At 36.4% G+C, this 26,797-nt stretch overlaps 1 protein-coding gene and 1 long non-coding RNA gene across 3 annotated transcripts in view; one reads left to right on the top strand and one right to left on the bottom strand.

The window, feature by feature from the left end:
* Window positions 1-498: 498 nt before the first annotated feature.
* On the bottom strand, window positions 499-10,760 carry LOC107837454 (uncharacterized). Its single transcript, XR_001663455.1, has 2 exons — window positions 8,513-10,760; window positions 499-6,313 (listed from the first exon to the last, which is right to left on the bottom strand). It is a non-coding gene; the product is annotated as an uncharacterized LOC107837454 (long non-coding RNA).
* Window positions 10,761-17,216: 6,456 nt separating this feature from the next.
* Window positions 17,217-26,797, top strand: part of tmem161b (transmembrane protein 161B) — a 15,419-nt gene continuing 5,838 nt past the window's right edge. For both annotated transcript variants that reach the window (XM_016676730.1, XM_007562410.2), the window contains exons 1-7: window positions 17,217-17,473; window positions 23,104-23,207; window positions 23,843-23,923; window positions 25,042-25,139; window positions 25,266-25,422; window positions 26,057-26,208; window positions 26,288-26,348. In XM_016676730.1, the coding sequence (XP_016532216.1) occupies window positions 17,471-17,473; window positions 23,104-23,207; window positions 23,843-23,923; window positions 25,042-25,139; window positions 25,266-25,422; window positions 26,057-26,208; window positions 26,288-26,348 (656 nt within the window). In that variant the 5' untranslated portion in view covers window positions 17,217-17,470. The remainder of the gene's footprint in view (window positions 17,474-23,103; window positions 23,208-23,842; window positions 23,924-25,041; window positions 25,140-25,265; window positions 25,423-26,056; window positions 26,209-26,287; window positions 26,349-26,797) is intronic.

Raw genomic sequence — 26,797 nt, 5'->3', positions numbered from 1 at the left:
ACTTTACAACAATGTTTTAGCCGCCACATGCGTAGTGGAAATGGTCTGTGAGATGTGTGGTGCACCTAGGACAAAGAATAGGTATTTAATTCATAAACCCCAAACTAAATGATCTAGAGAAATGTGCTTAGGAATTCAGTTCATTTTAATTTCAGTTTAAGTCAACCCAATTCAGTTCAACACATTCTGCTTCAATTTAGATGAATGTGATTCAGTTCAGTCTAATTCTGCTTACTTGAGTTTCATTCTGTTTGATTCATTCAATGAATTCTCATCAACTGAGTTTGGTTCCTATTCATACAGTTTATGCCACTACAACGAAATGTTACAGTCAGATTTAGATCCAAATATATGAAGTCCACTGTAGTCCAAAATATAACAGAAATACAGTCTAATTCAATTTGCCATTCAATGTCAAAAGGTAAAAACCAATTAAGGAAACTGTATCATCTTGTTATCTTTGCTATGGTGCTTCATCTCAATCAACAACGAGTCATATGGAACAGCCAGATTTTATTTAAAACTGAGCCTAATTATTCAAGTACAAAATAGCACAATATACAGTAAAGCATAGGGAAAAAAAATATGGAAAAAAAACAACAGTAACAAGGAATAAGAGACAAATCTAAAAAATGTGAATAACTATTAATGTTCTGATATGACTTGTACTGTTTTTATGTGAGACAGCCTATCTGACTAGTTTCAACTACTTTTTCAGTCACAATAGATTTTTCTTAAACCAGATACGAAACAACAAAACTTGTTAATAAAAGATTTTTTCAACTAACCTGAGATTTATCTTTAAAACAACAAAAAGAAATGCAAGTAACCAGGGAGAACCGATCAGACATGGGTAGAGCATAAACCCCTCACCCAGACCACATTGAAATGCAGCATGGTGGTATCAGTGGTAGCATAGCATAAAAACAGATTTTTTTGAGAGTGGAACATTTGTACATGGAGTTCAAAACCAGGTCTCTTGGGTAGCATTTTACAAATGTTCTGCCTGGCCAGGATTGCCTCCTGCCCCAGAAATCAGATTCCTCAGCTGAGCCATGGACAGTGTGTGCTTACTGAGAAAGAAAATATCTCTAACCAATTGTGAAAAGCATAAAGAAAGAAAGAAAGAAAGAAAAGAGCCTAAGTTTGAGTCAACCATTTTGTCTTTGGTCCCATACTCATATTCCCACCTCTGAAGCCTGTTTAGCAAAGCAGAAGGGTATTTCCCATATTTGACTCCATCAAATATCTTAAAAGCATCCAATTGCTTTGTTACAACTACATCTGGCTTTTTATAATCTCCTTGAGTTTATGGTACTTGCATATTCCAACTTCCTTCCATGGCCAAAACAAGGCATTTAAAGTTAAGAAAAGGTTCTGAAACCACTTAAATGTGAGTGCCGGTCACTTCACCTCTTCAGCGTCTCTTATCATTTTCACTTTGGCCTACTTTTAAAATTGTGAAAGCATATTCCTATCAGACACTGCTTTGTTGTGTTCAGGTTATAGTGGTGGGGTTGGAGTTTATCCCAGCGGTCAACAAGGTATTCTTTGAACATTTAACCAGTCCATGACAGGGAAATACTAAAACATATGAGACAAACATTGATGTGGATAGATTGGTCTTTTAAAAATGCTTTGCCTTTCATCCCAACCTGCTAGCCATAAACAAACCATGTTCTTTGAATCTCATAAAATTATTGAATGAATGAATGAATGAATGAATGAATGAATGAATGAATGAATGAATGAATGAATGAATGAATGAATGAATGAATCCTTGCAGTTTGTGGTAGAATTTACTCTTTTGCTAAAAAAAAAAATCAAAAGTATTTTAGGGCATATAGGCACTGTTTGGATAATAGAACATAACTTTTTCACAGTTGTCATTTTATACAATGTAACAACTTGTTTTCACGTGTACATGAAAATTAAAAAAAAAATAAAAATATAATTTAAATCTTAAAGTATTGACATTTTGTTATCAAGGACCTGAGTCTGACAAGCAATAACACCTTTAATCCTCCACAGGTTAAAGAAGTGTTGTGCAAGAAGTTAATCGCTCCCATTGCGGTCTCTGCAGATTTCACGCATTTCCCAGAAACAGTCGGAGATCAATTCACTCACTCAAGTCATAATCGACATTGGACAAAGTTCTAATTATTTTCCTTTTTCAGGTTTTCGAAGCAGAGCAGGGGGATTTATCTTTTCCTTTCTCAGATTTATTTTCCTGCGTAAACCCGTATATTGATATTATCAAGGTGAACCAACACAATCTGATTTGAACCACGAGAATATGATTTGAAACATGTTCCATTCAGACTGAAGTTTAATGTGAGTCGTGTAAGAGAACACCCTTATTAAAATGTTCTGTTTTGTCCATGAGCACGACCTTGGAAGCTGCATCCAGGTAAAAGTGAGGAGAGCTTCTCAACTCAATTATGTGTTAGAAATGTTTTGCACCCTTCTGTGCCTTCCTCGTCTTTATATACTTTTTTTTCCCCCCCTCAAGACTGCACACTATTTCATTTTTATCTACAGATAGCAGGACTTTGTGTTATCTTTTTTGTTTGGGGGAAGATTCAGTAGTTGCATCCACCCCATGATCCCAACAGACGACAAGATATAGAAGTGTGAGTCTGCAAAGTTTACACAAAGAAAAATGAAGGGTTACTGAAACTACACTATTTTTCTGCTTACCCTCTCAGTAAATCTAGGAAGCCGTAGATGGCTCTAGTGTTCTACAGTAAGCCAAGCAATTGTATTTCTTTTAACAAGTAGCTCGATCAAAATTTTAAATGAAATGTACCAGATACGAAACAACAAAACTTAATAAAAGATTTTTCAAACAAATATGGAACTGATTATGAATACGCTGTAGAAGACATAATTCAACAAGACTAAATCAAAATCCTTCTGAGGCCACATTATAAATGTCTAGGAATTAAGGATATAAAGACAAGATCCTGACACTTTTGTAAACCGATATCACTGTAATATCTGTGATATCACAGTGATATCTGCCTTTCATACCTGATTTTTATTTATATGACACTGGAAGAAACACCCACAGGAAAATAATGTTGACAATGTAGCATAGTTTAGTCACCAAATAAACTATGATTTTCTCGTATTTTTTGAATATGAGAAAATGTTCTGGCATATTCTGGCGTATGGATGCCATAGCTTTAGTTTACATATACTCCACAAAATCAACACAACGGCAAATCATCTCCGCAGTGCCATCTGAACCCTTTGTCGATGTCCCATTTTCCTGGCATGCAAGATTTTTGACAGTGATGGTGAAGCTTGCTCTACTATCTAAATAATTCAATTAGTAAATATCTGACCACTTCTGGAATATTTACAACAAAAAAAATAAAATAAATCAAATTCAATTCAGAAATGGTGAATTGTTCTATAGATTTAAGAAATAAAATTAACATACATCTTTCAGTGAAATGCACACCCTTGCTCCCAATATACATACATTATTCAGAACAGGAATGCATCAAAATCACCTTGAAGATTTGATAGTATTTGCTGGTTTGCAAGACATGTAATATGTATTGTTTTAGAATTAACAGTGGGACCGCAGGCTTAACAACTGTGAGTTCATTCAAGTAAACGTCATTCAGATGAACTGTTAATGTGTTCATTGACTAAGTTTTGTGTTTGGAAAGTCCTCAAAATTCTAAGCTTTACTTATGGCAACCAGCTATAGCATTTCTGAAAAGGGCAAAAAAGTCAGTAAAATATACTATATACTGTACTGCCATAAAATATACAGGGAAAACCTTAAGAAAAAAAGTTTGTATAACCAGTACACTAACTCATAATAGATTGCCTTTTCACACCTTGGTATTTTTGGTTGGTTTTGGGAGTGGAGAATGCTTCATCTTAGCCTTGAAATGGGGATAAAGTGCAAAAACCACTGAATTATACTTTGACATGAGTGTGCTCTGAGTGTTACACTGCAGTCCTAGATACTCAGTCTACAAGTGTGCAGGTGGTCTTTTGTCAAAAGTGAATTAATAACATGATAGTTACCTGTTATTACTTTTGTACTTTAAAAACAGTAAAGCTCGGTGTGAGGTCGTTGCACTTCATGCTCAATCTATCTGCAAAGTCTGCACTTAATAAAACAATGGGACTGACTATGTTAAACATTTCTTGGTAAAAATGAAAGTCCAGCAGCAAAGTTTCCTTGCTGCTCCTGAGAGTTCAATAAGGGCAGCTAGCGTATGCTCCTTACCCATGATACGAGTCGTGAGTGACTGTTGCCATGCAGTATGTGACGTAGTGATTGGCATGAGCAACATATCAGTTATGATACAATTATTTTGAGGGCCAGCCATGAGCTTGATTTCAAGATGAAATGAGTAAAGATGTACTTGCCATGTATGGATATGAAACTGGATACAAAATTATGAATTTATATCATTGTATTATATTACGTCTAAAGGAGCACCAACGAAATTTGGTGTTTCTAAGCAGGCATAATTTGTGGCTTCGTACTTCATCAAATAAGCCAAAGGAAAAACAGTAGTACAAATAAATAAATAGACTTCAATGTATAAGACTCAATGTTGGAAGACCAGGGTTGGTTGCATGTGATATTCTTGCTCAAGAGCTTTGTTATAAAGACAGCAACATCAGCTTTGAGGAACTTCAGAAAACCACTTTCACTCATCAGTCAGAACTGCCCTACACTGCAGCCAAAAGTGTTTTATACTGAATCAACATGATACCTTGAACCAGCTCTGCATACAAACACCACTAGGTTATCTGGGCATAATGTTTCTCACAAATGGCACAAAACATCAAATTTTTTCTTTTTTTTTTTTTTGCAGACTGCAGATCACAAGAGAAAATTACATTTTCATGTTCAGTCATTTCTTTGGTTAAATGTACATCCAGAATATACAGAAAAACAGAAACATTGCTGACATTCTGTCCCAGTCCTCAATAATGACAACATGACACTGTGACAGGCTGCTGTCATACAGCATCTCGGCATTGACTGTAGCATGTGCGGTTGCAGTGTGTCCTTCTCTTTTTGTCCAGTTGAGAGTGATTGATTTTGAAGTGCAGAATGTTGACAGTGTTCAGCTATCCCAGGAGGTATGAGACCATGGGCCCGAAACAGAGAAGCAGCCATCGCTTTCTTTTTCTCTCTCCTGCATCTGCCCATTATTTCCACACATCTCTCAACCCTATTCCTTGTCCACTTTTTTTTTTTACCCTCTCCCTGCTATTTTTACCCTGCTCTGATGGCTTTATTGATAGGTAATATCGATATTTATGGCTGGATAAAATGAGCTGCCATCTTAGAAGTGCAGGGTAGGAGATCCCTTATGTGGGCCAGAAAGAGACAGACATGCTTGCTGATTTTCTTTGAATTCACAGCTGCTCGAGCTAATACCGCAGAGATGCAGCCCCCTGTCAAACTTGCATTCATAGGAAGAAAAGAAAAACAGAGAAGATGCGAAACAAAATAGTTTCAAATGCAATACTTTTTAGACAAATATAGGTTTATGTATGTTGTGGATATTCTATCAATATACATGTTTTTATCACATAGATCACATGCTCATTCTTGAAGAAAGAGTTAACATTTTAATTCTTCAAGAATTAAGAAAGGATTATTCTAAAATTCCACGCCTATTAGTGATGAATCATGCGTTTGTTCAACCTAAACACAACATCAAAGAGGAAAATACTCAATTCATTTTGTGCAAACAGTATGTTTCAGCAAAGTTTCTTCAAATCCTGACCTCTTGACGTCATTCATGTTGGTCATATAAATGTCAGATTTGGATATTGTGGATTTTATCGTGCTGCGTCTTCAAGACCTGGTGGTTGTTACGAAGACAGCCAGTAACAAACCGAGCCAGTGATCCTCTCTGCTCCTCCATTAGTGATGTCATGTTACCCACTCCTGGGGCCCCAGCTTTGTTTTCCCATCATGCCCCCGTTGCCTGCTGGTTGGTTTTTAAAGAAGCAGTATTCTTCTTCAGCCTTTCAATTATACCATGCCCTGTAGCAGCATCCTGCATCCTCCACGCACACCAAGACAGGAGCTAAGCGAGTGGGAGGAATTGATTTGAATTTGGTGTCTAATGGGTGTTTTGGTGTTCCTGTGGTGTTTTTTTGTGTGCCTGTGTTTGTACTGTGACTGGCTGATTTTAACTCCCTATAACTAGAGATATTCTGCAATAAATATTGTTTGGAGAAGTGCACTAATACAGAGGAAGTGGGGAAAATGTAGAGGTTATGTCTCCGAGGAAAACCTGAAGCGACAGATTCAAGTCTGTGAAAAAAAAAAAGAATAACTTGAAACTTGACAGTTCAAAAGTTAACACATTTTCTTTGCAATATAAGCAATGCAGCATATCAAAATGGAATTACAAGCATACGTATTTATTCGAGGTTTTGAGTGCTACAGATTTTTTTTAGAAACTGAGCCTTCAACGAGAAACTTCCATAGCAATCCCAGCTACATACCAGTTCCATGTTTCCCCGTCTCCCTTCCTAAGACTCCCACGGCAACCAGACATGGGTCAAGTTCTTCTTTTAAAAGGATGACAGAGAGGTTGAAACCTTGCAGCCACAAAAACAAGCAGTCTAGACAAGGCCCCACAATCCTGACCCCAGTTAGACCCTGTCCCCCATGGGGGCCCATAACACCTTTGTTTCCATGTTTGATTAATTCAATTTCCCGTCACACTGAAGCAGTCACAAACGCCATGATATAAAAACTTGATATACCAAACTTTCACTACAGGTATGATGTATGCAGCATAAAGTTACAATGCAATTTTTTTAATTATAATGCCAAACCTTTTTTTAAAATTATTATTAACACAAAATATTCACAAACAAAAGTCATTTTGTTTCATCAAATATTCAGCTAAAGTCATTTTTTGTCAAAAGAAAAAACCTTGATGTTTTAATTCTTTTTTTTTTTTTCAAAAACATTATTATATTGCAATTGATTTTTGCTAGAGAAAAGAAATACATACGTATTTTTGCTATATAGGACACAGCATTATTAGGGGAGGCTTTTTAAGACATAAAGCCACATTTTGGCATGAACAAAAGTTGAATTATTCATAACCCTGGCATATTAAGATTTAAAGCAATCTTTTAATTTTATGTACAAGTTTGTTCTGACACATGCAAAATTAGTTTTAGAGTCACTAGGCCAGAATCCCGACTTGAATCTCATAGAGAATCTGTAGGGAGCTAAAGATAAGTGTGGCGGCAAAAATAAAGAAATAAATCTGAAATTAATCAACATAAATCAGATAAACATTTTCTTTCAATTTTCATGCTACCTTGAAATTATATTTTGAGAAATGCCAGATACATTTGCTTATTTATACATCTGCCTATGCAAGCACATACAAGACATGAAAGCAGATCTAGATTTCAATTCCCCATCAGCGCAGAATTATAGTTTTGTCAAACCATCTCGAAATACAATCTGGCTATTGTATGAAATCAAAGTTTGGACATATACACCATTTCTTAAATATTCTGAACTTTAACATTTTTAATTCATTTATCTCAATCTTGCAATTTTGCAGGCATGTTGTGTTGTATATACTTCTTAAGTATTTCATTATTTCTTCATATTTTTATAAAAATTAAGTCTGACTTTTGATGATCTTTGAAACTGGATCTTCAGGCACTTTGTAGTTCAACGGTTGCCAAAATGTCCTTAAATTTGACTGGGAAGAAGTGTCTTGGAGCTCGTGATTGAATAAATTAGGGCTGATGTCACCTGATTCTCAGCTATTTCTCAAAAGACACATGCCCTGGTTTTGTTTTAAGCAGTTGAAGGGAGCTGATTTAGACATAAAATATTATCTAATCATGAAATTAATATACAGCTTCTATAACAGGTACAAGTGGAGTGGAGGCTATTGAGAAACCAGACAAATTCATACAAATATAGTTATAGATATAGTTTCTTTAATTGTAGCCAATATTGTCAGGTAGCATGCTGCTGCAAAAGCACATCCACTTTCTTCATTTGTGAAGAAGGACGAGAGCGCTGATAGTAAATGGCCTGGATCTGTATATCACTTTATCTAGACTGAGGACTCCAAAGGGCTACACACTCAGTCACTCGCCCATTCATACACGCTTTTGTTCTTCACCAACATTTTTTTTTTTGTCTCTCTACCAGTTTGGTCCAAAATGACAAGACTAAGAAACCAATGTATGATTTTTCTTCCTTCCTCCAAGTGTTCCTGCAGACTCCTCGTCCACCTCGCTCCATCTTCTGCCGCCCCACGGAGAACCACGAAGTGTCTGAGTCATCCTCGATTACAGTATGTATTTATAGGGAGTAGAGTCAGGACCTGGGCCCTGCGTGTACTTGTTAGTGTGCGTGAGTGCGTGTGTGTGTGTGTGTGTGTGTGTGTGTGTGTGCGTGTGTGCGCGTGGGTGGATAGGTGTCTTCACACTGCCTAAAACAAGGACCAGTTGTTTGATGACTCACCTCGGCCAGTGGACACTGCACACCGGGTGAACTGACGTCAGCCTGACCTTAGACGGAGGAACCGTTTGAAGTGACCTCATTCCAGATTGGGTTAGAAAGGTGAAGTGCTCGACACTATCCGTCAAGACCCTCCGTTTGATTTGCTCATTTTCTCAGCGCAAGACAAAGTAAGCATGTGGCATTGCACTGTATGAACACAAAGCCACATTTACAGATTTAAGCTTTTTGTCTTCCCCTCTACCCACACACGCATAGATGCTTATCCACTGACTCAATGTGTCCAGATACACACATGAACAAATAGTCCTCTACAATGAACTCGGCCAGCATATACATACAAACTGTGTCTATGGAGGCCTTCATGTTGTTGATGTTTGAACATTTCAATTGAGAAAACTCCGAGACCTGCAGCTGCCTGTCTCGTCTGCTCGGGACAGAGAAAGGGCGGGGGCCCGCTTTTTTTTTTGTTTTGTTTTAGTAGGGAAGGCGAGAATTAAGGCAAGAATGCTTTCTCAATGAGAGATGAGGCATATTGAAAACTATATTAAATTACCCTGATTAACAATTTTACCACGATCGGGCAAGCTGTGGGGGGTGCTCCGTGGGGAGGCTTGAAGACTATTCATCCCCACAGTGCCGGGGTCGAAAGGAGCCCCAAGTTCACAGGCTCGGGCCCTTTGTTATGTAAACGCCGTATCCCAAATCAGCTGCCTCCTCCATCGCCAGACACAAGCACTTGCCTGAGAACTTGAGAGAAGTCGTAGCTCCACTGTTCATCTAAAGCCATCCACCCACTCCACCCTGACACACACACGTAAACACACAGGCACTTTCAGGCACAACTTCATATTTCCGTAATTGGAAAGAGGGTGGCAGATGTGCAGCAATGAGTCTCTTTTGTCCTGAATTCATCTATGCATCTTTTGTGTCAAAATGTGTAAAAAAAATATAAAGAAAACATACTTTTCAAATCATGAAATTAAGTATATTATTTAATTTGAAATTCAGTTTTTCTTTTTTTTTTTCTTTTTTGTCAGGAAAATATATCAAGTAATATTTCATTAAGAAAGAAGTGTTTTAACCCCCAAGTCTCTTGGGAGTGATAATCAATACAAATTAGGCGGAGAGTTGATAAGACATGTATTAGAGGTCAAGAGTTAAATTCTGGCCAAACAACCTTGACCTAGGGTCAAAGTATTTAGTGAGAGCACGCCACTGGTGGACAATTACATTGATCTTAAATGTGGACCTGGTGCATTCAATTTCTGAAGAATAGTCAGGAAGAGATGTATGATCTTATTATTTTATTGTAATTTTATCTAGATAATAATATACATTTTAATTTTTGTACATTTCAATTTCTGAGTATGATTTTATATATGAGAAAACCTAAAAAATAAATCATTACAGCTGTGAGTTGCACACATTGTATAATACACTCTATGCCTGATAAACATAAACAACAATATCAATAGGATTAACAACGAAATTAGACAAACTTAGCAAAAAAACAAACAAAAAAAACAAAAAAAAACATGCAATATAATTATATACCACAGTTTTGAAGACCCTGATGGTCCTGAGTTGTGGGCTTGATCAACTGCCCTCTTCTGTCAGCTCTCTATTGTTGTGCCAAAACCATAACCAGGAGAGGGAGAGGAAGAAAAAAAAAAAAACATCTCATCAATGCAAATTAAACACCCAGAACCTGGGGAGCTTCGGTTAGCTTGCCAGTTCACAAGAATAAAAAAAAAAAATCTAAAAAAAGAAGAAAAAAAAATCACCAGCTTTTACTTCCAAATCTTGCTGTTACATACAGATTCCTCATATTAACATGAAATAGTCAGTCGTATCCGTGGATTAGTCTACAGTGAGTTAAAAAGCCGTATCCACACTCTGGCTGCCACAAGAGAAAATAAGGACGCCTCTAATTCTGCCAGCATAATTGCCTGATTATAATGAGCTTCCCTCTCTCTCTCTCTCCCCCTCTAGCTCTGTCTTAATTTCTCAGTGTGTCTGCTATTGTCCACACACACACATGCAGTCAAACACTGCACCCTAATTCTTATAAATCGATCTTCATATGAAGAGGGGAGGAAAAATTGCATTAATACTTTGGACTGCTACACTTGTGCACTGTGAGTGTAAATGCAATGTGTTTTCTTTTCTCTGCGCTCAATAGTCGAAACAGCATTTGTGCAGAAATAAAAACAATATAAGAACAAGGAAGATGTGGCATAATGGTGACATCCTGGCAAACACAATGACTACAGCAGGCAGTGCAGTTGTTGGTGTTTTAGTCTTCATTTAAATCAACTAGATTTGCACACACCTGAAATTACAAAGTGTGTAATAGAAAATGGAACATTTACTTTTAAAGCCACAACTCTTTTTAGTTTTAAACTTTTTTATGAGTGAGTGGCTGAACAGTAGACACATTATAAAGTACCAGAGAAGATGTTGTATTACAAGTTTGCATGTATTATTTTATTCAATTAAACCTATGAGTATGTCTAAAAAATATAGCATTTTATTCAAGTTTTTTTTTTTTATCACATTCTACAGTTTTCTTTTTTTTTTTTACTTCCATGCTCATTGTAATGTTAGTCAAATGCAGCAACATAGACCATAAAAATGAACTGGCAGAAAAAGAAGCAAATATTGATGTCCATAGATAGATAGATAGATAGATAGAGCTGCTTCTACGAATGTATGTACGTATGTATTTCTACTTATTTGTTATTCTTTCATTAGGAAGTTAATTACCAACAGGAAAAAAAGTTAGCATATTAGTAACTTTCATGTTTGCTATTCTGTGTGTAATATTTTCACTCAACTGCAGCTGCATGCATCGCCTTGTTCCACCAGGATTTGTTTTTCCATCCTCCTAAAACCGCCTAAACCCGGACACGGGCGAAATGAACGTGCCCACTCATGAACACTTTTGCTTAATTATAATCCCTGATGGAAAATCTGCAGAGGGAGAAATCTGAATACATTAGCTCGGATGCAGGGAACATCAGCTCTTATGAGGTTGTGCCTATATGTATAATATTAATTGCTGTGAGGGTTTTCTTCCTATCTACAAAATAAAATAAAAAACACATTTTGTGTGTCTATATTAGCACAGTTGTGCCAGAAGTATGAAAGTGATTGTTAATTTGTTGGATGCCAAATTGAAGAAATAGCTGAAAAGGGTGATTTGATGACAGCAGTCATTTGAATAGACATTTATATAATTTCTAAGTTTTTTTTTAATCACTGACATCAACACAAGTTAATGTGAGCAAAAAATAAAACCTTGTGTTTTGTTCAAAAATGTGTTTTCTTAAATACAAATTACATAAAAAATAAATAAGTGACAACAGGATTTTTTTTCTACTGCTGTTCTGAGGTAACAGCAGCAACAGAAAAGAGGTAAATGAACTGCAGATTTTAAAATAAAGTTTACAGATTTGAGTCGAGGTTTTAACTATATTGTCAGATATTAAATGATTAAGCTATTTAGCAATGACTATTGTCAGTCCTTCACAAAATTGTCCAAGGCAAGCAGGGCGAATTTCTGTGGTTAACCAAATCTGTGCTATGAATCCCACATTACTCTGCTTAAGCAAGAAGCTGCTGGTTTTGGAGGAGAAATGTAGACTGCACATAAATTATTCAGCAGTATTTGCATTTGCATTGTAATTTGCATGCTTGCAGATTAGAGAGAATGAGGAAGGAGGCGCTGCACCAAAGAGAATTACATTTTGAACCATTTTCTGTCCTGCTGGTGAGGAGATGACACAGATTTTTCTTCCATCATCCCCCTTCTGCATCGAGGTACGCCACTGAGATCAGTGGCACACATTTCAAACTGTTGTTTGATTAATAAAAGAAGGAAATGATGTTTAATGCTTAGCAATGCCCGTCCACAAAAAGCCCCGCCATTAAAAATGAATTGTGACATTCAACAATAAGTCTATTTGATTGACTTGGCTGAGATTCCTACTGTAATATTCCCATCGTATTTATTAATATTTTAAGGCTTGTGCTTTAAGCTGAAGCTCCAACGTGCTAGTAAGCACAGAGGAGATGTCGTATGGATTAAACAATAGGAGTGGTGTGAAACTTTCACAGTGTGTCGAAGATCCTGGCTATTATGTTTCATCTAAAAATAACAAGGCTGACTAAAAAGAACAGACAATGCTGGCTAAGAAAAGAATAAAAGGAGGGCAGGCTCCAGAGAGCTGAGAGTTCAAACAGCTGCAGTCACAGTGCTGAGTGGGATGAAGGAAAGGAGAGTAGAAAGTCAGAGACTGTCTTCGGTTTTAAATAAAAACTAAATCACTTGGACGTGTATGGAACAGAATAGATTTTTTTTCTTTTTTTTTTTTTTAAAAAAAAAAGCTGTTATGATTAAAATTGACTCGTGAGAGACTTTTGTAAAATTACATCTGTCTTCGTACATTAGAAACATTTAATTCTTCTTGATACATTTGCCCTTTTGTGTTAATAGTGATATCATTTTACTTAACTGGATTCAATTTCGACACCTTTATTAGTATATAACTATCAGATACAACAACAGTGAGATATTTTTGAGATAAAACAAAATAACAACTGTACGCAAGAATATTCTGGCACTGTATGCATGTGTCTGTCAACGTGCCATAAAAGAGTAGTGCTATGCATCAAGGGGGTGGAGTAGATTTCCCTGCAATAAGAGAGGAGGGCTTTGGCAATATATGCGCATGTGCAAATAAAGCAAAGCCCTCATGTGCCCACATCGAAATGAACATATTATTCTGCATGCATATCATGAGTGCAAGCACACACGCACAGATGTGTGCACAAATGTGCAAAACATGTGCTCAACCTTGCCTCTTGATAACACCCTGAGCCATGCTTTGAAAAGGATGCAACAAATACAGTAAATATTTTATATTACCCTGAAATACATGGGATGGGACATAAATAAAATAAACCTAAATTTTACAGAATATATCAGAAAACTTGTTTTACATAAACCTAGAGTTGGTAAGTACAAATATTGCAAAACACATTTAGATCTGGTCAGACCCACTGGATTCAGAAACACTCCCATGCAAATATTTGAGGCAGACAGAGTACTCTGTAATTACGAAGCACATCAAACTTACCACTTTTTTTTATTAGGCACAGGCTGATATTGTCATATCTGGGGTTGTTTGATTTGGTTTTGGGTTTTGTTTATTTCTGTGTTATTTCGGTTACATCTGTCTTGTTCCTGTTTTCCTTAAGTTAACTTCTTCGTAGTTTTTCTACATATGTTTATTTCTTATTATTTCTTACTGTGGCTTTATTAGGTTTCTTCAGTCTAGCTATTATTTAGTGTTAGAATTATTTCTTGTTCTCTTGTGTACTCTCCCTCGCCCCCTGTGCTACTCTCTCTCTTTCCCTCCACTCACACCTGCAATTAATTAGCTCATCAACCCAAGTCTTTTGTTCAGCATGCAACTTCCCCAGTATTTAACCCTCTCTTTCTCACTCACTACTTGCTGGATCCTTTCATCTACTCCCATCACTTCCTCTTTCCACTCTGTGTTCTCCTCATGTCCCCTTGCTGGCTTCTTTCATGTGTTTTTTCGTAGTTTTTATTCTTCTTCATTAAATTATACTCATCATCTACTCTATGCCTCCGTCTCCTGCTATTGGGGCCATCGACTACCATCCAACATGGCAGTTATGAAATTCTTTCAGTATAAAGTGTTGAGCCAAAGCATCCTGGTTTTATGGTGTCATAGTATTTAGACTAAATCTTAAAACAAAACTATGCATGTTACAATTGCTTTGATTTAAAACTCAAAGGTATAACATCAGAAATATAGCGACAAAACTTGAAAAATTTAAGAAGAATAAACAGATTGGTTAGAAATTATTGAAAAGCAACTACAGCTTAAGCTGTAAAGGAATGGGGAACACCATGTCAGAACACACAATTCATCAAATTTTGAAGCTGATGCGCTACAGCATCAGCAGACCACACCAGTTGCCACTTCCTCCAGGTAAGAACAGGAAACTGAGGCTACAATTGTTAAAATCTCATCGAAATTGCACTAGAATAGATAGAAAAAACATTGCCTGCTTCAACTAGTTTTAATGTGATTTTTAGATGTACACAGTTAGAAACTGGTGCAAAACAACACAAAAGCATCTAGTCACCATTCATCTATTTATCAACTGTTTAATCATGTAATTATGTGGCAAACATTTTATTTATAAACAATAGACCTTTTAGAACCAAGTGAGCACGTCTGAGTAGCCTTGGTCACCATGTCCACCAAGTGTACCCATTTTCTGATGTTTCTGAGATTCCTCAACTATCTTTTGTAGTATCTCAACACATTTTTAACCACACCTCTGAAAACTGTTGTAAGTAGAGCTAGATGAAATTGCAATCACATTGACATATTCATATGTGCAGTATTACAATCGCAAGGAACCTCTTGGTTGCAATATTTGGTTTACTGTTATGTTTCAAGTGCCATACCATACATGCACCTGGTGTATGCCAGTAATGTCCAGTAACTGACCTGCTGGACAGACTTAATCTCACCATTGGATCGATATTTTGGTAACCTCTTATGGACCGGCAACTTCTTCAGTATGTACTTTGTGGATATATAAGCACTGGTCCCCAGTTCATTTAAGTTTTTTTTTTTTTTTTCCATTTCAAATCGCTATCCAAAACTCTTGAGTCAAATATCAGTCAATGGCTTATTTCTATTTTCAAGGGTTACCTTTAGTGCTAGCCTTCCCACTCTTCCTATACCTTGGCACCCAATTCAGTTTGTGGTCAAAATATCCACTTAGAAATGGAACACTCATTTAAGAAGAAGATGATCAATCATTTGAGCTTATTTCTCATAGCATCCTTAATTTTATATGCCAATATATAATGTGCAAACAGCTAGCAATTGTTTTGCAAACATCTATACACAATAACTTGTATGCATGTCAAGGAAGCACAAAAAGCTATGCTAAAACAAAACAAAAGATTATTTCAATGANATTTCCATTGATGATTTTTGTGTGATTTTGTTGTCAGCACATTCAACTTTGTACAGAACAAAGTATTCAATGATAATATTTCATTCATTCAGATCTAGGGTGTTTTATTTGAGTGTTCCCTTTATTTTTTTGAGCAGTGTATATATATAAAGGAAAAAGTACTATGTAGCTGATGTTTCAAAAGAAACAAATCTTATATGGATAAAGCTGAGAATTGCATCATAATTATGCAGATGAACCCGTGATCAGTACATGTTGCTATTATGTCAGTGAGGATGAAAATCTTTAAAACCTTGTTGAATCTAGACAAAAATAAAGCAGTTCTGATGGTAACAGAATGATTTAACCAGGTGGCACTATGTCAATAAAATACATATATAAATCGGTTGTTCAGTTGCAGGTTCTATTATTTGGCATTTAAATGTGCCCCTTTAAATCTCAGTTTTTAAGATGTAGAGGTCCCTGGCTTGTGTTAAGAAAATAAATTTAAAGTATGCTAGTTTTAAAACTTAACATGTCTTGATTGAAATAGCCTAATTATAGATTTAAAATCAGAAACTTATTCTGGCCTATTGACCTTTATGTTACCTGTAGTTAAAGCAGATGGTTTGCTAACATCTTTTGAACTGCCATTTGTCTATGTGGGAAACAATACAGGATAAGTTCTAGCTTTTCACACTCATCTGTGAAAAAACAGCAGGAGTTCCTGGCTTTAGAGAGAGGGTCAGAGATAGCTCCTGGTTGGATGAGCAAAGATACGCCTTATTTGAATAAAGATAAGAATACGCCTTTTACTGTAAAACTTTCAACACAGAAGTAACAAATTAGATTTGCTCTTGCAATTCTCCAAAGACGTCTTTGCTTTTCTTTCTTTCTTTCCTTCTTATTCTTTCCATTTATGTCAGGTAAATGAATATATGTCTCTGTTGTTCCGCAGTTTCTGTTGTAATTTTGTTGTCTTCTATTGGATTAAACTGCAATTCTGTGACGTGTGCACTCATTGTTTTTGTGTGGCTACACGTGGCCCGCCAGGAGAACCTGGGATCGAAGGAGATCGAGCCAAAAGAGTTTTCTTAAGAAATATTATAACCTAAAATCTTCTTTAACACTTGGGATCCCTTACTCCTTGAAAATGATGGCTATGATGTGAAACAGATCTCTTTACAGAAACATTCCTTAAAAAAAAAAAAAAAAAAAAAAAAAAAATTTAAAAAAAAAAAAAAAAAAGGTAAAAGGTAAATTGATTATTTACTCGGTCATAACTCTAAGAGTTATTTTACAGTGTAAAATCAGCTTGGGGTATCTCTGCACCAGTTTAAAATAGTAACGTAGTTCACTCTGTCACACACGTGGAGATTTTATTTCTTTTGAATAGCGCATAATACACTGTCTCCTCTGTTATGCCTAGAAACAACTACAAATATGTCATGTGTGCTAATGATTTGTTGGTCCTTCCTGACTGAGGCGGTCCTACTGAATCATCACAGTCATCTCGCTCACGCCTGTATTAAATAGCACAAATCATACTTTTGATTAAATAAAATACAGAATTTCGTATTAAAAATATCCAAATATTTCTAACATAGTAAGAGATTGTCTTACCTTAAAGAGGTGGGAATACCGTTGTTGTCTCGAGTAGCGCTTTTTCACACAGGCAAATCTGAGGACTCCTTCTCACCCAGAGTTTCAGTGTGACCTCTACTGCAGTTGAAAATACTCGAGAGGGGAGGTTGAATCCATTGATTTTTCTGACGATGGAGCCTGAATTTGTAGAGATAGAGAGATACATTTTGTTTTGGTAGGAGACCGTTCATTTCTGTGCACAGCCATCGCAAGAAGGGCTTATGTGCTCCTTGCTACTTGATTTCGGAGTAGGGGTGTTGTGTGTTGCTGGGGTAGAGTCCGCTTTAGCAGCACTTCATCAACATGGTGAGTATGTCAGCAAGCACCTGAACGCAATACTCTTACTTATCTGTCGTGGTTCACTGACGGTATATCAAATGGACATATTTCTATTATATTGAGATATTTGCAGTCGTTTTGCCGTTTCGTTTATGTTAGCTTGTATATTTGTGAAAGAAATCGTGTCATTTTAGTACAGCCTGTTAGCCATAGCAGGTGTCTGCATCTGTTGCTTTATCAGTTTGTTCTAGGTATCAATAAGTTAAGCGTTGGTTTGTTATGGCTAAGAAACATTTTTGTTTCAAGGCAGGCTTCGTTTATACTCCTGTGGCGGTTTACACTTAAACCAGCATACCAATATACCTCTTAGCTTGCTAATTATAGTTGGCTAACATGGAAATAGCTTCCAGTTAAGGAGCCTATGGAAAGACATATTTTAAGCCAATGATCAGAATTAGAAAATTAAGATATGACTATTAACATGGCAATAACAAAACCAACTTAGTGGTAAACATTTAGCCTGTCACTCAGGTTAAAGCTGTGTAGTGAAGGTTGTGTTGATTCATCTGACCTGCACGGTTTGACCTCAGGACGCCCTCAGGGAGAATGTCAGGATCATTTGACTCACCTAACTTTGGTGTAATTTATTTCTAAACCTGTGACAGATATTTAAATAGAACAACTTACCCAATTTATCTTTACCTGCATACAAACAGTTATTACAGCAAGTATAAATACTATAATCTGGACATTAAAAAAAACCTTTAGTAGTTCCTTGATATAAGTTTTATTTATTTTTTTTAAAGAAGTTCAAAATTATTTTATGGCATAAGTATCAATGAGAGATATGCTATGGGATAGTTGCATAAAACAAAAGCAACAGTGACTTGACTTTTAGACACACTTTCTATTAATCTCAAATAAAAAAAAGAGAACTCACAGACTTGACTAATCATTTCATTACCCTTATGTTTGTAATCACAGACAAACAAAAGGCTGATATAAGCATGGGAAAGAAGAGTTTAAACTAACCCATCATCTAAATGTAGTATACAGTAATCCATCATTTATCCCAATCATCTTTCTGTCCTTGAGTTTTAAATCCACCCATTCTTTATTTGCTGTTCTCTGTTTTTCTCCTTACAGACATTGATGTTTACAGTTCAGTCTTACTACTGTGAAAATATCTGGATAAATTCATAGTCAAGTTTTGGATTACACTTTATTGCTAGATAAGAAAAGAGTTTACAGCCATTAAAGTTTGAGTCTAGAAGAAGTATGGAATTTGAAATGGAATTTTTTTTTAAAACTCTGTTATCAACAATTGTCTTTTGTGCTCCAATAATTGCTACAATCTGTATTTATAAGTTCCTAAATAGATTAAACACTCATTTATCAGGTAGCAACAAATAATGCTTTTGTCATATTGTACTTAGTCTTATAATTATTCAAAACCTTTTAGTCAAACGTTCCATTTCGCAGTTTAAATTTGATGACAAAAAGCTTGCGTGTGCATATTTGCCATTATGTTTAAGTATATGTTATTTTAATAATATAGAGATACTGTTTATCTTTATTATATTTATTGTATGACTAAAGTATCCACAATTTTTTGCATTTAATTCCAAAATGCCTTCACTAACTCTCTATACATTTAGATATTTGAACGCTTATTGATATTAAACAGCATCTCCTATGGAACAGCTTAAAATAATAATAATAAAAAGCCTGTATTATTTAGTCAATCAAATTATTGTCTAAATGTTTTGCCAACATTTCTTCAGTGGAAAATGCAGTAGATGGATAACATGTCTAACTTCATTCATTAGGGTCATCATTATGTCAGACTTCTGTGTTGAACCAATAAACAAATCATCATCAATCTCAGTGTATTATAAGCCTGGCGGGCCACCTGGCTTTACTTGTGCCCCCCACCAAGCTTTGCATTGCTTAGTCTTTTGAAAATGTTTGCATTTTCTAAGACTTTATAGTTGGTGTTTCGGTATCAATCTTCAATATTTCAATAACACATAATTATCAAGTGATATTTTCAAATTTTCTGCCAACCTTTAACATTTTTTTAACTTATGAACACAACAGGCTGGCTGGATGAATAACTGCCCTGGCACTCAACCTTAGCAAGATTTCTCGGGGAAACCTTGAACTTGTACTCCACACTTGAGAAAACTTTGTTCTTTATATGCCTTGCAGTACAGATGCAGCACATATATAGCATGGGAAAGTCATTGTTACAGATAAATATAATCACTGATTTGTGTTGCAAATGTTACCGTGATGTAAAGATTTAGATTGTAGAGTTTGTGTGAACTGCTGTAAAACGTTGAAGTTTTACCGCTTTGAGAACAGTTAGCTAAGACTAACAGTTAGCTAACTGTTAGCTAACTGTTAGTTTCAAAACTAATCTGTTTTAACAAACTGAATGCAAGAAGACCCATCTGCGGCAGGTATGATTTTGATTCCTCATATTGTTTGAACAGAATCCCTAATGGAAAAACAAAAAAAAGTAAAATGTAAAAAAAAAAAAATGTAACTCCATCTGAAGACATGGGACAACCTAAGTTAGAACGGTTTCAATTTTAGTGTTTAGTATTTTGTATAGTTTCTATAAAACATCCATTTAAGACCTTGCAATCAATTCTCTTCAACCTTTTTATGCTAATACCCATAACTGAAATTGAGTGCAACCAATTATCCACAGAAGTACAGTGAAAGTGTATGAATATGTTTGCATGGCACTGTGCATGGCAAACATTTGAATGCAGACATCAGTTAGCTGTAGTAAAGGTCTCCGCTATTTAAAAAAAATGTAAGCATGTGACTAGATGTGGGATAAATATAATACAATTTGTCACAGAATTTGACAGGAATTTGGGCAACAGCGGTTAGTGGTTTCCTTCATTTTTATCCTGATATTTGATGATCATCTGTAAACCCAGGAGAAGTGGAGCTGAATGACGCTGGACAGCTGTTGGTCAATACATGTTTTAAAGTTAGTTCCATCCAGCACTTATAGATGGTGGTTATCACTGCAGCTCCAACAACCCAACCCCCCACAGATTTCATTTGGTTGTCGTGTGGAGGGGGTCAAGCGGACTGGGCAAGATAAGGGAGTACATGCTGGGTCAATTTCCCCTAGGCCTGAGATCCTTGCAGGTCCCCACAGAGAATGGTCAGCATTCGCCCGAGGAAGACTGTCTGCTTTTGACCTATATAACATGACCATTACTCTGATGAAGAAATGTCTCGACTCAGACAGGTTGTGTTTGGTCACGCGTCAAGTATGAGTGAGTATAACTGCAACATAAATTGCTCCCGCCTCTCCTGCAGTATGTCTGGAGATGTATTGACTCCATGTTTTGGCGCTCACCCCTTGCTGGGCTACACTGGGGCTCCCTATGACCATTACAAAATTTAGTTGAGTGAGTATAACTCACACTTTTATATCCTCAATATATTTGTCACCTTCTGTGTCACACTGGTTTTGTTCTAAAGTATTACTCAGACTATTCTGTGCGCTGGGTTTTCACTGTATCCGTTATGTTTGTTATTCACTCATACCTTAGAGGCAAATAAGTAATGATGCGTTTGGGTTTTCGGATCACTGGAAGCAAAGAATGCAACATATTTCTTTTACTGTATGTTGATATTCTGATAAAGAGGTCTACCTGGCTACTTACTGCAGTAAATGAAGGATAAATACAGAAAAGGTAACAAGGATCTTTAATGTCACCACTGAGCTAGAGATGAAGAAAAGGTCTTATTCTGAAACCCAGCTTTGTAGTTAATACTACAGAGGATATCTGAATTATTTGAAAGGAACTTATTTACTTAAAATTACAGAGTGTGGTCATGATGTGAAGAAAACGCCGAAGCAACAGGATTTTTCAGATAATGGGTTTCCTAACCGTAGTTTAACTGGCTCTAGTTCAAGCACTGCAGCCGTAGGACACCCCCTTGAAAAGGAAAACATTTTATCATAGATTAATTGGTCTTTTTGCTGAAGTGCGTGCAGGAAAAGATATAAATGATTCCTACCGATTGCCAAAGAGAAACCCACCAACAGATCTGAGCCAACAGCGGCTGGATAAAAGCACAGCTTGATGGGAATGATTCTGGCCTCTTAAACCTAAGTGAATATTGATCTGAGGGTTCTGGGTTGGAATTGAGCCCCTTTTGTTGCTAAATCTTTGGATAACAACCATAAAAGCTGTGTCTGGCCAAGAGACATTTTGAAACATGTGCCACACAATAGTTTGATGGGAAAAATTTAGTGAGACTTTAAATTTTCTGAAAATGCAACACTTGTGTATTATGAAACGTGAAGCCGCTTTGATGCTATTGTAAACCATGTTTGAAGGATCTTCTTTTGTCTCCCTGTCATCTTTGTTATTCTGTTTTGTGAAATCTGGTTTTGTTAGTTTAGACTGCTGCATTTTGGGAAGTTTTATTGGCATGGTTTTGTTAACAGTTACTGTTTCGGGTCTTGTCGTCTTTCTTCCATAAGCTCAGTAAGTTTAAGCTTGACAAAGAAGCAACATCATGCATTTAGATGCATTAGTACCAGGTGTGTGACATTTCTGGGCATATAATAATCGGCGTAATGGTAAAAAAAAATAATGCTGCACTTGAGCAGCTAAATTGATGTGGTATTTAAGATACCAGTAGTCACTCCTGACAAGCATCTCCACGGCCTTATACAAGTAAATGTATTAAAGAATCAAGTGTTTTTGTTATAGAAAAGCGGAATAATTTTCACTTGCCCCTTCGTTTTAGTCTCTGCATGGTTTGGATTTGAAAATGAACTGAAGCTTGGTCATTTTAGTATCTTTGGCGGAAAACTGTAGACCTGAGGTTTGCTATTGTTTAGGCCACTGAAATATATTCTTGAATGTCTTCAACTTTCTGCCCAGACCTATTATTAATTTGCTAGCTCAATAAAGAGAAGTAAGGGAAATGTCACATCAACACTTCTGCCTTAAAAAAATTGACAAATTAGCAAGTCCACTATATTTCTCGCCGAAGTGAAGACTGTCTTGTGAAGTTGTGGTCAGCAGAAAGTAGGTACCTGCTAATTTTATTTGCTGTAGATATAGCGCAACAACCTGTGTCTGTACTTGTGAGTTATATTTTGAAGTAAAAAAAGGAAGTAGTTCTTAATTTGCCCTGTTATGTTGATGGTGGATGAACAAAAACTGCTCACGGCAGTCATGTACTCTGAAAACACTGAAAACGTCCCTCACTTAGTTTAAACACCCAATTTACCATTTTCCAAATATATTCATTATCTACAGCTCGACATCTGAAATCATTTGATCAAATCTTACTTGGACTCTTTTACATTGAAGACAGATTCAATAACACTCTTTACATTGTAAATCAGTCTATTGGGTATACAGTGAGGGAAAAACCAGATGAATAACCTCTCAAACATTTTTTTTTCATTGTGTTTGGCTTTGGTTTTACTTTTGTGGTTGTTGTTTTTAAGCCCTTTTTGGGTTAAGTGTATTTTTGAGAATAACGACTCCGAAAGAGTTGAAGAACTTTTAAAAGTTGTGAATTTTCCTTTAGAGGATAATTTATGTTTGTTGTTACCACTTTAATTAATAACTAAGTGTATTTACTGTCTTTTCTCACAGGCTTTGTTTGGTGTGCAGCTGGTGGTTACCATGGTAATGGCCAGTGTAATTCAGAAAATTTTACCTCATTATTCCTTCGCAAGATGGCTCCTGTGCAGTGGCAGGTAATATATCATCATTTATGCCAGGCCTGATCCATTTGATGAGAGTTTAAATTTCTAAATGAATATTTATTTGAAGTTTAGTTATTGAAGCTGAATGATCATAACGGATAAAATATTCACACATATCTTTTGACATGATAAATAACATTGCTAGATGTTATTTATCATGTCAATATAAATACTCTGTAGAATAGTTCTACAGAGATATTCTGTAGAAATTGCATTTTTCTTGAGAATATGTACTTCTACACACATAACATTTAATAAGCTGTTAACAGGAAAATGGACCAGAAGAAATCCTCTTACAGTCTAAAATTGTCAATGGGATTTAAACACAGCTGTGAGGATGGATTTAAAGGGAACCGAATGTGTATAACAGTGGGAGAAATTACCCTTTAAACACTTGTACATGGTTACTATTTGAGTCTTTCTATATTAGTTTTCTTAAATCCAAGCTGTACTCCACAGCCATATTTATTTGCTCTTTACACCTCAGCAATCACATAGTTTGAGTAAATTTAGCTTCAGTCTGATTCTTCTTACCCATCTCCACAAAAAATATCTGCTTTTTGTGCCTTTTTACTGCCATATTCACTGCTTGATGAAATGTCTCTGTCCTTTTATCTTCTTCACAGTCTGCGGTGGTATCAGCACCCCACGGAAGATGAGTTAAGGAACTTGGCTGGGAAACAAAAGGGACAGAAGAGGAAAGACAGGTTAGACAATTTTTGGGGGGGAATTTTGGAAGTGCAAAGACACACGGACAGTACAGAAGTATTCCTTTTTGGAGAATGCAGATGATTTGGATAGATAAAAAACAGTCATGTCAAGAAAAAATGTTGATGTTTTGCTTTTAAGGACTGTTTGAAATCCGATGGAAGACAGTTTTTTTCTTTGTTTTGTGTCTTTACGGCAGTTTATCAGAGTTCAAAGCAGTTTATCCTGTTTGGATCTAGAAAAGCAGGTCCTTTTTCTGCTTCATCTTATGCTATTTTTGAGACAAGATGGTTTAAAATACTTTAGTTTTCTAAGAACTGATCTGTCTTGAAAATGGTCAAATATCAGACGTGTTTTATTCTGGAAAAAGATTTTCCTTTAAGATTATTTTGCAACTCAGAATATGCTTAGCTTAAAAATGATGCTGACAAAGGTTACACCATCTGTCTAACTTGTAACTTTAGCTGTTTTTCTTTGTACTCCCCCGTTGAAGTGTGTATGTAAATAAGGTTCATCTTCAAGTTAATCCTTGCCATACCACATGTTATATCTGAACTTGAGACGTTTCTGTAGTCTTTTTTCTGACCCGGTGTGAGTCAGATCAGGTCTCTCTAGCACCACATGCTCAATAATTCCCTAAAGAAAAAAAAATGGACCACTGTCCTTTTCAACTCATTCCATGCAACTCCGTCCTCTTTGTTAACAGAGTGACTCCCTCAGTCAGGGGTGGAGTTAATCCTCATTTTTTCTGTCAGGTGTCTCGTAGATGAAATCTGTCCCTGGCATGTTTGGCGCTAGAGTCTTACGGTGGTATTGTATTTCTAAATCCAGGACGTAAGCACCAGGTCTCTATTCTCCAGCTGTTAGTGAGAGGCTGCCAACTATGTTCTTTTTTTTTAATGGCCTTGTTAGAGTAGAAAATGTTTTTTTTTTTTTTTTAATTCATAAATTCAAAGTTAAAACATTTCTCTCGAACAGATAATGCTAAGGTAATTGAATTCTTATATTTGCACTAAAGGTGGCCATGTTCTGCCACAGTGTGTGGTTCTGTATGTCTTATAAAGCTGTATATCTTTTTCCCTGAACTTTGGTGTTTTGCTCCCTTATTTCCCTCTAGGAAGTACAATGGTCACATAGACAATAAACCGCTAACCGTTCCAAAGGACATAGACCTGCAGCTGGAGACGAAATGCATCACAGAAGTCGACACGTTAGGTACTTTTCCAAACATTTCTAAGTCCGAGAGATAATCAAGCTGACTTCTTTCTAAAAATGTCTAAAGTTTCTACTTATTCTATTAATAATCAAAACGGTTAAATGTCTTTTTTCCCCCCCCCTCAGCATTGTACTACTTCCCTGAGTTCCAGTGGCTGGTGGATTTCACTGTAGCAGCTACTGCAGTGTATCTGATCACAGAGCTTTACTACGGCGTAGCTCAGCCCTCAGGAGAGATGAACATCAGTGTGGTCTGGTGCCTACTTGTACTCGCCTTTGTCATGTATCCTTGCATCATTCTCTCAGTTCTGCTCCTCATTTTTAATTGGAAATTCATGTGAATGAGTGCCAACAGATGTCCTGCTAAAACCCACAGTTTATTCCTGCAGTAAACACCACAAATACAATAAAGTAATATGTCACATCATTGACTTTACCTTTCTCCTGCTTTTCTGTTATGTTGAATGATTGTAAAATAACACATTTTAGTCGTTCCCGTTCTGTTGACCAGACTCAGTCAGTTGGTGTCACTTTATGCCTGTGCTGCAGAATGAAGGGCCCCTTTTTCACAGCCCAGTTGACTGATTTAGTGGGGCCGCTAGGGGTGTTGGTGCCTATCTACAACCGTTGCTGTTTACAGAAGCTCTCCTCCTGTGCCAAATTTCACACAGAACAATATACAAATGCACAACCCGGTTTCTTCTTTTTTGCTTTGGCCTATGATGTACAATTCCAAAGTAACATATTGAAGTTTGTAGTTTTGTGACTGAATGTTTAAGGTGTGTGAATACATTTGCAAGGCTCTATAAGGCATTTTATTGTGACATTTTTTAAACTGGACTGGTAAGTTAAAAAATAACAGTTATATTGGTGCTTGTGTTTCATTTCAGTTCATTTCCTTGACTTTTTCTCCATAGTAAAATCCTTTTTTCCCTCACGGCCCACTACTTCAAGCTGGAGGAAGGAGGCGAGCGATCCCTCTGCATTACATTTGCTTTCTTTTTTTTTGTCAAAGCTATGATCATTCTCATTGTTACTGAAAACTACCTGGAATTTGGTCTGGAGACAGGTCAGTGCACCACTATTACAAATCACTTTGGCAACTTTTTATCACTTGTTGTGGTAAGTCACTGTTTCTTCACTCTTAGGTTTTGCAAACTTTTCTGACAGTGCTCAACAGTTTCTGGAGCATCAGGGCTTAGAGTCACAGTAAGTACATTAAATATTTTTATGCTTATTGTGCTCATAGTTGTGATCAAAGGGTGTTTTAATGAAAAACAAGTATGACATTGTAGTAGAATTTGCTGTATTTATGCCACATCATAGTAAAATCAAAAACCTTACTACTGTTTCACTGCTCCCCTAAAATTACATAGCTCTCACTTTAACTCCTAAATCCACTCTGATGGTCCATTGAAGCATGGGCTCTACTCAATCTCTTGAAATATGCCATGGTGTCTTGGCAATAATTCAACAGATCTATGTTTATACTTGGCTCCTCTGACTCTTTTTGAAAGTACACAGGATGATGTGCACATTGGCTCCAATGTCATTAGTGCTGAGTGAGCTGATGTTTGTACGGAAGGCTTTTATGTTCATAAAGCAGTATGAAAAATGTGCTAAAAGCTATGACTTAGCTGCTTGGTGTATGTATATAT

The sequence above is a fragment of the Poecilia formosa genome, unplaced genomic scaffold (genome assembly GCF_000485575.1).
Source record: "Poecilia formosa unplaced genomic scaffold, Poecilia_formosa-5.1.2 Scaffold5, whole genome shotgun sequence".
NCBI lineage: Eukaryota > Metazoa > Chordata > Actinopteri > Cyprinodontiformes > Poeciliidae > Poecilia > Poecilia formosa.
Note: the sequence above shows the minus strand (reverse complement) of the source record. Positions and strands in the feature narration are given on the sequence as shown.